The 13,812-nt window shown below is 44.8% G+C and overlaps 1 protein-coding gene across 1 annotated transcript in view; it reads left to right on the top strand.

The window, feature by feature from the left end:
* Window positions 1-13,365, top strand: part of LOC142576285 (glutathione S-transferase 1-1-like) — a 34,053-nt gene extending 20,688 nt beyond the window's left edge. Inside the window, exons 3-7 of the mRNA XM_075686339.1 lie at window positions 3,618-3,857; window positions 5,400-5,458; window positions 6,070-6,211; window positions 8,983-9,150; window positions 13,080-13,365. Of these exons, the coding sequence (XP_075542454.1) occupies window positions 3,717-3,857; window positions 5,400-5,458; window positions 6,070-6,211; window positions 8,983-9,150; window positions 13,080-13,238 (669 nt within the window). The 5' untranslated portion in view covers window positions 3,618-3,716 and the 3' untranslated portion in view covers window positions 13,239-13,365. The remainder of the gene's footprint in view (window positions 1-3,617; window positions 3,858-5,399; window positions 5,459-6,069; window positions 6,212-8,982; window positions 9,151-13,079) is intronic.
* The last annotated feature ends 447 nt before the right edge of the window (window positions 13,366-13,812 follow it).

Below are 13,812 nucleotides of genomic sequence, written 5' to 3'. Positions count from 1 at the left end.
GGCCGCTAAAGTTGGAGGACAGACGACAAGGTTCGCGCTTGCTTTGAAACAGTTGGTCGTCTATTCTTGCTTTTCTTCGCTTCATCATGCGCTGTGGGTGAGTAAAGATGTAATATGCGTGAATGGAAACATTTTATGAAGATTTTACTTTGAGAACGCGTTATTTGCGTAGCCATATCCACGTTTTAGACGAAGCCTCTTACAACACCAGCCAACACGAGCCTCGCAGACACATATACCGTCATTCCCATGACGGCACGGTGCCCCCTTAAGAAACTGCCATAGACGGTGGCGCCAGATTACCCTCTAGGTGTTATAGTGAGAAACTCTATGCTCTCACGTATAACTGGCCAGTTTCTAGAGTACTCAAGTAACCAAATTTACTCTACTTTTTATACTGTCAGGAAGTAGCAATAATAAGACACAGAGACAGAAGAAAAGATAAAAGCAGGGAAGTATACCGTACCGAAAATCCGGTTTGCTACTGTGGCTTTGGCGTTGCGATACTATTGCTCGCGATTGCGGCTTCAATCCCGGCCACTGCGGCCCCTTTCCACCGGCGGGCGTGGAATGCAAGAACGAACGCTCTTTTACCGTGAGTTAGGGGCACGTTATAGCTCGACAGCCGGTAAAAATTAATCTGCGGCCCCCCATTACGGCGTGCTTCATAATACGATCGTGGCGTTGGCAGGAAATACACTAGAGCATCATTAATTTTGCCTTTCGCGATGGAAGAGTGGGAAATAGAAGTGACAAAGTGAAGCGAAAGACAATACATACAAACGATCACAGCCTATCACCAACACTGCACGCTACCACAGCACAGCATCGAGTGCAGATCAAGAAATTTTCACTTAATTTTAAAGTCGTCCCTGCAGGCTGGCTTTCTTTTGGAATTGTAGCAGTGCCTTCGACGTCCTCTGCTGAAATGGCTCGTGAGGTCTCCATTGCCAAATGGTTTGTTCCAGCAGTGGTATGTGATGAATGTTATACAGCGCAGCCGCATGCGGTATATGCCCATCCCGGGGGGGGCGACAGAAGACCTATGGGCCCCGGTTGACAGACGACCTAGCTACGCCACTGCTTGCGTCACCACAAGCGGAGTGCGAAGTTAAACCAGGACAAAACTCCATGTTATATACCACAAATATAGTGCTGTACAAGCTGTAACAAGGGCAATCAAACTGAACGTGTTTAAGTATCTCCTCATGATCGCAGTCATCGTACGCAGTGTTGTCCGATATTCTGATTCGAAAAGGAAATAACATTCAGCTCTTACAGTGATTATAGAGGGGGTGTCGGTTTACACGGTATTCGCTGCTGTACCAAGATTTTAGGTTCACCCCTGTAGCAGATAACACCCCACTCCCGTGCCAGTGGACGCAGCAAAATGTTCTAGAGAGAATAAGCAATGCCTTCACTTGCATCGTTCCAGGAAAACTTATCAATACATAGCCAACCTTGCAAGTGTAAGTATGCCTAAGATAACAGAAGAAACAGGCGCTGTCGATGTCAAAGTATCGTTAAATGAAATCAGTGATTCGGACACTGATGGAATAGAAGTGCTCACTGCAAGTTAGGACGCTTGCAATTCAGCTCAGGATATGCCTAGTCAGGTGCTCCTCGCGCAACGTTGAATACGTTGCTATTTCAGGGGTTTTAGTATAGAGCTGGCAAAAAAAAAAGTTGAAACTGGCCGGATTGTCTTTGAGCACGTTTCCTTTTAGTAGTCGTTCCGTAATCAAGGTAGGTCTGCTCGTTTTTTTTTTAGCATTCCTGGTTTTCGCTGCCTCCAGAGTGGAGACTGGTATACATTTATTTCAACAAATCGAAAGCAATAAATGTGCTCTCAACTCTAACTTTAACTTAAAGCTACTTCTGAACAAGACATCAATACGTCCTAAGCTTGAATATGCCTCTTCTGTCTGGGACGCTGGCTTAGATTACTTGACAAATGCAATAAAATCTATACAAAATGGTAGCGCACGTTTCATTCTTACTAACTATTCTCGGACATGAAGCTTAACGTCTATGAGGGCTACTTTGAACCTCCCTCTCCTCTCGTCCCGTAGGAATTTAGCAAGCTTATCACTGATGCACAAAATTTATTACTACAATCTGGAATGAAAAAGTGAACTTTTGTCCGAACCTGCATATATTTAATCTTGTACTGACCATCGCCATAATTTGAGCGCTCCACACTGTCGCACCAAACCTATCTTTTTATTCATTTATTCTTAAAGCTACCACTGAATGGGATCATCTGCTAGCCTCAATCGTTAACAATACACATACATCTGCTTTGAGAACTACTATTGAAGTACTACTACTACGTTAAGGGATAAGAAAAGAGCAGATTGGGTGAGGGAACAAACGCGAGTTAATGACATCTTAGTTGAAATCAAGAAAAAGAAATGGGCATGGGCAGGACATGTAATGAGGAGGGAAGATAACCGATGGTCATTAAGGGTTACGGACTGGATCCCAAGGGAAGGGAAGCGTAGCAGGGGGCGGTAGAAAGTTAGGTGGGCGGATGAGATTAAGAAGTTTGCAGGGACGGCATGGCCACAATTAGTACATGACCGGGGTTGTTGGAGAGGTATGGGAGAGGCCTTTGCCCTGCAGTGGGCGTAACCAGGCTGATGATGATGATGATTGAAGAATACTTTTGTTAATCCGCACTTTCTAATTTTTTTTTAAATTTTTATACCCTGTTATCTGCACATGCTCTGCATTTCGTTCCACTCCCTTCTGTAACGCCTTCGGGCCTTGAAGGTACAATAAATAAATAAATAAAATAAACAGCCTGTGCAACGAAGAAGCTCAGTAATATTCGTATGCTACCGCGACGAACTTACTTATTGCAGTGTGCAGTTATGGCTGTCTTTGTAGAATCATACGACTGCCAGTGCATGCGGACACTGTCCCCATATGTGCCTCTAGCATACTTAGGGCGAAACTCTAGAAGGGCAGCGGATTGGGCGAGTTGGTGTCCCATAGTAACAATAAAATTCAAACAGCGCTAGACGACAGGACCAGAAAGAGGAGGAGACGCCGTGTTTGTCTCCTCCTCTTTCTGGTCCTGTCGTCTAGCACTGTTTGAATTTTATTGTTACCATGAAACTCTAGACTTGTTTGGTGAAACTACTTTACAAGTCCAACAATAGCTCAGTCACGGTATGCTCTGCTACGCGCTCTGGGGTTATTGCAGTTGTTAGTTACCCATCACGCGACCGGTGGCTCACTATCATAACGTTGTTATCTCATTGACGTTGTCTACGCTTGACTGAAACAAAGGAAACTTCCAGAACCTACCCCAATGTGACTCTATGCACTCGTGACTATTGACGCCGTGCCACGTTCATTTTTCATTCTTCTTCGCTTTATCGGCTCTTCAACGCTCGAGATAGAAGGGGTGCGTTACTGAGCGGCGGAAACGTTACTCACAGTCTCACTTACACGCAAGTCTGACAGACGAGGTAGGCGTCGCCCTTTATCGGACGACGAGAGAAAAAAAAAGTAAAACCTGAACAAAGTGCAGTTCCTCCTATCGCGAACCAAAGCCAACGCGCAAGCAAGAACGAGGGTGGTGATAAGGAAGTTACTATATATTGCAGCGCCTTCACGGGCCGCCGGCATTAGAAAGGAAACCACGCGGAGACTGTACCAGGCAAGCACACAGAGCGTGACAGAGAAGAACCGTAGAGAAGAAAACGATGGCTGTGGAACTGTACAACGCTACGGGCAGCCCGCCCTGCACGTTCGTCAGGGTCGTGGCCAAGAAGGTGGGCGTCGAGCTCACGTTGCACGACCTTAACCTCATGGCCAAGGAGCAGCTGAACCCTGAATTTGTCAAGGTAAGCCAATGCAAATCGGGATGCTGCAGCCTGTGATGTGCAGCCGGCGTGTGGTGGTAGCTTTCGAGCAGAAATGAATATGGGGGAGACGCTGGCATATTTTCGCCATGCTAATGCGAAGTGTTCGTCAAATAATCAAACTGTCGTTGTGGCAGTTGCACGGCGCTATTAGCCGATTGCTGCTGCGAGGGACAAGAGAGACGAATAGTGACAAGGTCAAACTATAGCCACTATAATATAGGATACGATGGGCCGACGAAAATTTTTGACCGTTGGGCGGAATGGCCGGTGCCATCAATAGCAGCAACGTGTGGTAGTGTGCGACCAAATAACAGAAATGAAAATAACCGCATTTTCTGAACTTTAGTTAGAACCAGTTGTAGAATCTGCAAAGAGAAAGTTCGACTGAAAACATATTTTCAATCTTTTCTAGAACCAGTAAACAGTATGTCAGGAAATATTTTATTCTCAACAAATAAAAGCCTCGGGCTTTTATTAGACTGCTTCTAGCAGGCACTTATATACGCCACATTATTTACTATCGTTGGGGCTTCCAGAACAGAAGTCAAGCATGTCCGATTCGACCAACGGTTTATTTATTTATTTATTTATTTATTTATTTATTTATTTGCTTTAAGAGCCAGGATGCACTAAAGAAAGCACTGGGGGAAACATACCAAACAATGTTTGCAAATAACATTGCATTTTAAGCAAGTTCCTCGATGTCTTTATCTCTTTCAGAAAATTTAGTTGCTGCGCACGCTCGGCTACACTGAGCTTAAACAATGCCGTGAAGGCTCTTAGTCTTTCCGGTTCCAACACAATTGCTCTGTTCTGGGCCCATTTTATGTTGGACATCAATGCTTTGCAGATTTTGCAATGATCGATGTTTTGCGCATGTACTCACAAATAAAAGTACTGAAAAGAAATCTCTCGAAACATTGCGGGCAGCATTCGTTTGCGTATCACTCGTTGCGTAACTTGCATACATTGCTGTTCGCGTGTGGCGGCTATTATATCGGAGTCGATATTGCAACGTGTTTACTCCAATAACAATTTGCAGGCGTTGTCTGGCCTCGCTTTCCTCAAGCGCGCATCGATTCCTACTAAATAAGATTATGTATAATCCCCTCACCGGGAAATTTGACCTTTTAAACTTAGAGTGAACTTACTGGTTTGTAAAAATTTACAATTACAACATAAAAAAATAGGAATGCTCGCGTTGATTCTTTCTCTTCCTTCTTCGCTCCAAGCCGTCGCAAGTTAATCGTACAGTGGGCATTATTCAGTAATAGAGCTATAGTACCCAAGTCACAACGAAAGCTTAAGAATATTTTTCAAAGCTAGTTTGCTAGGCTTCATTTTTGATAATCTCAATCGTTATGACTAGCCGCCAAATTTTCTCTACACAGCATTTTGAAATCGAAATTAAATTGGCGTTTGCTCTCATTGAGGCCTCGTAATATTAGCACGAGGCTTCGAGCGCTTAACGTCGGCCAAATAGAAAACCTTTATTAACAAAATACTTTCGTTCTGTTTCAGTTGAACCCCCAGCACACCGTCCCCACACTCAACGACAATGGTTTTGTTCTGTGGGAAAGGTAAGCTGTGAAGTCGCTTCTTTTCGCATTTCGGACGATCGCAATTTTCGCCAACTGTTACACACAGAAGCTGTGCGTAGCACAGCCTCTGTGTTAACAAGCAACACATTAATATCATCATTGGTCATCAGAATATATACATAGGGTTGAGGGAGAACGGTAATCTGGGTTGGGGAGGCTGAGCGTGTGTGCTGGACACTCCATTTTATAGAAGGGTGGGGGTTAGGCCTCGTTGCTTTTCCATAACGTAAAGTGTTGGAGTGCGAAGCCGGGCAGAGCGGACACAGAAGAGACGAGGACGAGCGCTTTTTGAACGAGGACTCTGTGTAACGTAGATTATGTAGCCGAACATTATTCGTAACATCGAGCAAAGAAACTGGTTCGACCAAACAGATGTTTTATGACGGAGAACTTTGGCTTCAATTACGCTTTTTCTCGACTCACGGGGCAGTTGCGTCATAACAGTTGTGCGGCTTGCGATGACAATTTAGCCAGCATTTTTGCTTTTCCTATTCACTTGCTTGTATAAAAACGCAAAACTATTTTTTTTATTGACAACATATCAAATATCTTCCACCTATAATATAGTTTCCGATGTTTGACTTTTTCAGCCGTGCCATTGGCATGTATTTGGTGGAGAAGTACGCACCGGAATGCTCGCTGTACCCCAAGGACGTGCAGAAGCGAGCGACCGTCAACAGGATGCTGTTCTTCGAGTCCGGCACAATGTTGCCAGCGCAGATGGCCTATTTCGTGAGTGCACTGTTGGCTCTATCGGCTTGATAGAAGGTTTGGCAGAGACACCATTGGGGTCTTAAGCAGCTAACTTTTGCGGGAAAGAACTGCCTTTCATACGGTGCAAACCTTCAGAAGAAGGGACTGAACACGGCTCCGTAGACAAACGCGAATCACTCCAAAAACTGGCGCTCAGAGATGTCGTTGGTCAGTGGGTTGGTGCCTTATTTCGTTGTAGAACATATTATAAGCTCTAAATGCACGGATACGCCACAAAGAGTCGGTGCTCCTTATTTCTGGTGACACGTCTTGTGTCGTGTACTTTACCGCTCGAATAGGCGGGAAGCTTGGCCTTGAAAAAGGAGCATATATACTGGAGGATAATGTATGAGCAACAGTGCGAAAAACCAAAACTCTGGTACGGTCTCGTTTCTTAATTTTTTTGCGTACTCGGACCTGATTAACGCTCAACGTGCTCCTCCTTAAAGACATCCACGATGTTCCATAATCATCAGTCGCAGGAACGCTGTGATTCCTCCTCCCCAGCACCACGCCCAAATAACTAGATTTATTCTTTATCGGACGAGTTCTGTCTTTCTCACTATTTTCCTTTCGTCAGTATGCATAAATTATCTTCCGGCCCTATAGTTTTAGCCTTCAAGTTCTAGGTCTTTTAAAGAAAGCTATTCATGAAGTTACGGCCGGGTCATCGGACATACAGGAATTCGCTGCACTGCGGGCAGCTGCTAGCAACAGAGCCGCGCGGATTCCAACTCCCGCGTTCGTCAAGCCTCCCAGATGCTTTTAGTCACCCGGTTGACATGTGCTTAAGGAATCATTATTTAAGTCTTGGTGTAATGCAGAAAAGGTCCCCGTTCGAATAGAACTGAAATGGTAATTTCTCATCATCTATTGCATGTAGCGAACAAGCGCTAACACTCATAGATTTTTTTTTGTTATTTGGCGGTGTAGACAGTGTTTCTGTGAATGCGAAGGTAGACGGCAGCAAAGCGTGGGAATGAACTAACGTTAACAAGTTGCTGGTCGCTCTTCCAGAAGACAGTGCAAAGGTTTCCTTCGTTCATAAAGAAGCACTTGTCTATCACTTTTGCGTGGAGTTGATGGTGTGTACGCTATTGCCTTCTTTTAAGCCACGCCTTGAGCTCTGATTCGAAAAGTGTTTAGCGCGAGAAACAGGTAAAGCGCGTCGTCAGTTATTTCTTCTGTAGAAAAACCACGTCGACGTCATCACTGCCTTAGGGAGCAGTCGTAGAATTTTGTCCGCCGGCTCCTAAGTATCACTGCCTTCCCTTTCTTTCTCTTTATTATGTTCTGCGGAGACAGGAGAGGAGGGTGCAGAGTGAAGCGTATGAGAAATGGCGCACACAGCTGAATGCAGTCTCCTTTTCCTTGCGACGCGTATAGAAACAAGCGCGCTGAGGTCGACCGACTCGAGCACATTTTTTCAGAACCGTTAAAGGTCAAGAAACTCGTTCAGAGTCTCGATTTTTTAATGTTTTTGCTGCTAGAACAGTGCGAGTGTTTTTGAAGAGCCAGAATCACAATGGGCGCGTGAACAGGAGAAGTCATGTTGAGAGCATTAAAAAAACAACGAGCGCGGTTCTTGCACTGTGCTTTTGAGTCGCAATGATTCCCAGCTCATTGTCTGTGTAAGTGAAGGGAACTGGCGGTACCGGACAGCTGAAGTATAAAATGCAAGCGCTTGACTGCTGCATCCTAAATGCAAAAGATGCTGGTTTAATTTATTTGTGTGTGCGCTGTGGCCCTCTCCGCGTAGACTGAGTCTTTGCGCAACGACGTGGTAGTCAAGCACTGTAACCTGCAACTGTTCTTTGCGAATGACTGTGAACATCATAAATTCGCCTGAGTGCAAAATGATTGATTGAAGCGGGTACCATTGCATTCTGCGAATGAAAGCGTTACTTAACCTTAGAATATGTTCGAACGTCGAATGAATGGAAAACATGCCATGGTTAGGCATCCACTTCTTACAGAAGTGAAGCGGCAGATTGGACCACTTATATATATATATATATATGTATATATATGTATATATATGTATATATATATATATATATATATATATATATGTATATATATGTATATATGTATATATATATATATATATGTATATATATGTATATATATATATATATATATATATATATATATATATATAATGTGCGTCTTATCATAAGAAGCCAACAAACACAACATAGGGGAAATTACTTGCGCTTAATAAATGAAATTAAGAAACGCGAAATTAACCGAAATGAAAGTGGATGAAAAAAAAACAACTTACTGCAAGTGGTGAACGATTCCACAACCTTCACGTTTCGCGTGCGATACTCTACTAATTCAGCTTCCGCGGCGCCATTACCCCATCCACTTTCTTATATATGTGCAGTGGCGTGTACGCTGGGCCTGCTGGCTCGCTGAGCTATAACTCTCTAGTGTGGGAGTGGTACATAGAAAACCCGCGATAGCTTCAATCCAGAAGGTAGAACAAAAGCCTAAGCAAAATATTTGTTCGCCAGCCGTAGACGCGTTTTCAACATCTGTGTCGGACGTTGGCTCCGCAGGAGAGGGCCCAGAGATAAGGTAAAAGCGTGCGCCGGTCGTGTCTAAATAAAGCGCGTTTAGTACCTCGACGACGTTTCAAACGACTACACCAGCAACGAGAACTGCAAGAAGGCCCGTTATCTGATTTCTCTGATTTTGGTTTTCTTTCTCTCACTGTCGGTTTCCTCTTTGTCTGATCGCCGCAGCGGCCAAAGTGGTTCAAGGGTCAGGAACCGACCGCCGACCTGAAGGAGGCGTACGATAAGGCCCTAGCCACCACCGTCACGCTGCTGGGAGACAAAAAGTTCCTCTGCGGCGACCACGTGACCCTGCCGGACATCGGACTCGCCTGCACTCTGGGAGTAGCGATTGAGGTGGGTGGAGTTGTGCTTTCTTGCATTTGTTTAGAAAACTTTACGAGGTTTGCAAAGTAGACCTGGAGTCATTGTCAACTACAGGTCTTGAATTTCCGTATGTGATGCGATGCATCGCGGCTTCCATTTCTTATTTTTTCCTTCTTTAATCTCGTGGGTATGATGTCCTCTTCAGAATACTATTGCTAGTTGGCTTCCAACTCTCTCTGTAGGAGTGGTGCTTTGAAGTTTAAGGCATTAAGATTATTATTGTTGCATAGAGACTAAGTAAAACGAATGAAACCTCGTGAATTACGTCATCCCAGACCCTTCGGTTTACCTTTTTGTTCGCGGTCATAAGTGGAGCCCAGCTCGAGTTTAAAGCGGCTTCGTAACAAACGATTTCTAGTGAGAAACACCTGTTCGTAATTTTTGTAGCACGTGCAATATCATGCAATTCTTACTTTAGTTGGCTTGCGACGAGAATTGTGAGCATATAATACTACCGCTTAGAACAATTATTTTCAATTTTGCATCAAGGCTGCGTTTGTTTTTCGTCTATTTCTATGAGACACTTCGTAATATTCAATTAATATTTATCAGTACTTCTAGTTACCGAAAAGGGAGACACGAGTCGGCGTCGCCGTAGCAGCTTGCTTCCATGATAGCGAGATATTTTCTTAACTACATTTCCTGTAAAAAGTAGAAATCGAATGCTTTAAGCACGACCTTGCGGCGCAAAACAAAAAGGAAAACGCATCTCTCCCTCATAATTTGAGCAACCAGAAACCAACGATACGACCAACCGTTTCTAGATTGCGCTACATAGCGGATCAGCGTGCTCTGTAACTCAGGCGCAAGAAAGACCGATTTTACGTCACGTGAGGGGTGCTGCAAAAAAAAAAAAAATGACGACAAGACGCACGTTGGTGTGTCAACTTTTCTGACTCGGGAAAACAATGCTCTGCACGCGTAGTATCCAACGTTCGGCCCTGTAGGAGAAGGAGGAGAAGGGCTGTCTGGGGGGGTGGGGGGGGGGGGCTTGCTGCAGACGACTTACCTTCGCAACAGTCGGCTGCAAGTACTCTGCCCTGAGTGCCACTGATCAAGCATGGTAACGTCTCAAGGCGATCCCTTTCCAACTAAGTCACGTAATAGCACTTGGTAGCACAAAGAACTTGACATGCAGCGGAACAAATTCTGCGTCATCCGTTCCACGTGAACCGACGCCTCACCGTTGACACTCAACCCCCGAATCACAGAGGAACATAGAAGCAGTCAAACCACCTCTCTCTCTCTCTCTCTCTCTCTCTTAAATATCCAGTGTGCTTACTAGAACAAAATGTCACCTAATTTCGCTTGTATGCGGAGTCATCTTGCGCTTCAATCCATCTAATAATATTTTATCTTTTTGCGTCAAGTTCAGGCACTCCAGTTATTAACGGACAATATCCCCAACAGCTTGACAATGCACGCACCGCAAAGCTGCAGTTCGCGCTTACGCTGTGCTGGTACGATAAATGAAAGCCGCTTCCGTTCTCTGAAGTCCCTTAGTCACACTAGGTTGGTTTGGCGGAGACGACCCCAGACGGAAGCTACTTAATTTGCCCGCTTCATGACTCTGTTTCCTGAGGAGCCTTTTTCGTTGGCCTGAATTGCAATGCTTTCAGCGCAATGTTTTCAGCCGGGTAGTTACGTGCTATGCCAACACCTAAAGGAAGCCTCTGGAAAACGATGGTAAAACCAATGTTTTGCAATTATTTGATAGCATGCCACCTCCACTGGCTATAGTTGTAAAGGAAAGCCAAGCTGTATTAGTAGCAGCGCAGCCTTGCTGTTTTTAAACAGAACAGCATTCTGTGGCTGGTTGAGCTACAGTTTCCGCAAGGCTCATTGAATGGTGACACTTTCCCATGCTCTAGAAGCCATGACGTGGTCAAATTTGGCAGCCAGTGTGACATTGAGCACCGGGATCACGTAATGCGATCCATTAGCTTCATTCTCTTTATCAACACACCCATGAGTGTATTACTGGAGATGGCGGTCGCACATCCTACCCAGGTATTTGAACACCGGATACCTTGCTTCCCCCCCTCCCCCCGAGTGTTAGTCTTGGCCCTAACCTGCATGCGTACTTCCGCCTTGCGTATCATTTGGCGTAAAATTATTCCGAACTTTCTAAGTCCACAAAAATTACCGTATTTCAGAAGATAGAACACGGGTTCTGTCTTTTTAAATTTTTAGCCTGAAAATACGCTTCGCGTTATATTTCGGTTCGCTGAACCTGCAAACATATACATATTTTTGTAAGATTTTTTTTATGGTGTGACGGAAAGCGTTCCCTCCCGTAATATTTCCGGTCAGGCTATTTACGTGCAAATAGGTTACTGTTAAGTGCAATCGAAATGTTTGTCTTCAGCTAAAAATAAAATATAAAGAATCACAGCTTGCATAAACGGTAAACTTTGTGAGAATTATCTCGTGTCACTGTATGTTAGACGGGAAGCAGCGAAACTGCACTAAACCAAAACTTCCTTTGCACGGCCTAAGGTATATCATTTCTTTAAAGCGGAATCCACGCAAGATCACCCGCCTTTCATAAGCATCGGCTGCCTGATCTGTTATACGGGGGCAATCATTGCGTCTCTGTTTGGCCCAATATTTGGTAATACAGGAGCCTGGACGCACTGAAAATATAAACTCAACAGCACAGTTTCTTTTGGTTCTTGTTCTGTACCCGGCTCCAGTGGCAGAGAAAAGCCGGCACTTAACTACCAGGCAAAAACACAGTGCCGTGGACACGTCGTCAAGCTATGATCGAGGAGGAAGGCAAAAAAAAAAAGAAAAAAAAACTGCATGTCGTGCGTCCTAGATCGCAAGCGGAGGCCTTATTCACTTTTGTCATCATCGTTTATTTCTTTGGCTGATAAAGCCGCTGCTACCCGCGCGGAGCTTATAGAAAACCATTTCTGTACGCCGAATATGGAGAAATCAGCCCAGTACCCTGGAGCGTCGTATGTGGTGGCGCTGAATTATTCGCTGTATTTCCGCGTGTGGACGTTTTGATTAGAAGCAATATTATGCCTCTAAAGGGAAGCAATTATATCTTCTGTTGTTTTTGTTTCAGGAAAAGAACTTTATTATGCGCAGCCAGTGTCACTTTCAAACACTTTGCGTGTTCTGTGTCTTTGTTCTTGATTTAAAATGATTTAGATACTTGTGGCGATTTATTCAAGTGTCCGTTCACATAATATTAATTTCATATGCAATATGGATAATATGCATTCGATATGCATGCAATATTTACCCCTTTGGCTACAAGTCGAGAAAGGTACAGCTGACATAACAACTAGTTGAAATCATTTTGTCGTACCGGAAACACCCTTCTTTTCTTAGCGCAGGTTTCGTCTACAATGCAAAGGAAGATGCATCATATGTCCAGACTATATAATCACGATCATCTCACTGAACTTTCACTAACAAACCATAGCTGAGGCCGCAATTTCAATTGGTCAATCAAGAGAACGTCTCCACTTGTGCGTGACGTCATCTCTAGAGGAGCACCTCATTGGAGACATGACCATTGTGACCTCGCTCAAAGTGCACGGGGACCTACTCCAGGCAATAAGTATTCAGCCTAATCAATGATGGACATCAGCCACCACCAATTCCATGCAAGTGGGCCGCATTGAGTTTCCTTACGCAAAAAACTGAGGACCAAAATTACGTGCGACTCGCTAATTCGCCTCTGTTCGAAGGCATACATCGCTCGTACGCACAGGACTCTTGCTAATGGCGTTCAGCGCATACGGTTTCTGTTTTGTTTTTCATGGTCGCTCTGGTCACAACAGAACTGGTTTATTTTTGCAAAGTGCTGAGAATGGTTATCCGCAAACAGCCGTCGAAGTCTACGTTTAAAACTCACGACAACGATTTGCGTTCCTCCGCAGGGCTCAGAGTACGAGGGCCTGGACAAGTTCCCCCAGCTCAAGGAGTACTACCAGCGTTTCAAGAAGGCCTTCCCCGAATACGACGAGGTGGCTTCCGAAGCCCTACAGCGCATCCGGGACATGGTGGCGCGGGCTAAGAGCGGCAAGAGCCCCCACTGACAACCCCCAAGCGCCTCGAAGTGAATGGCACGGCTTCCACAAAATGATTTTGCCTTTATTTCCTGTACATGATTGCAAACCGAACGTGCACATATGAAGCATAATAAATAGGTGTGTTTCAAGAATATTTGCGAACAGCGACCGTCGGATGTCAGATTGAATAAGAAGCATTTACTCATTCCTGCAGAAAGAGACATACGAAGGTTGCAATGAGTGACTATGCATATGAGATAGCCAGTGCGGAAATTCCCAATCGGAAAGTGTAGATGCAGACAGAGCGCTGTTTCCCAACTATTGTTTACGCGCGCACGCGCACACGCACACGCACACGCAAACACACACACACATACATACGCGCACAGGTAGATAACGTCCATAATAAATTACTCACAATAATTGCGTCCCTAGACAGATGCCGCTGCCCTGGCCGCAAATTCAGCCAGCATTGAACGCCGATACGCCGATGGAAGGGCTTGAGGCGGCAAACATGCATGATCGCTGTTACGTGGCAGGGTCGGTCATTCGGTGTATCCACAGATGTAACGCAGTAGTTCACTGGGGAGGTCTACTCTAT

This window comes from Dermacentor variabilis, chromosome 3, assembly GCF_050947875.1.
Source record: "Dermacentor variabilis isolate Ectoservices chromosome 3, ASM5094787v1, whole genome shotgun sequence".
NCBI lineage: Eukaryota > Metazoa > Arthropoda > Arachnida > Ixodida > Ixodidae > Dermacentor > Dermacentor variabilis.
This window is presented reverse-complemented; position numbering and strand designations above follow the sequence as displayed.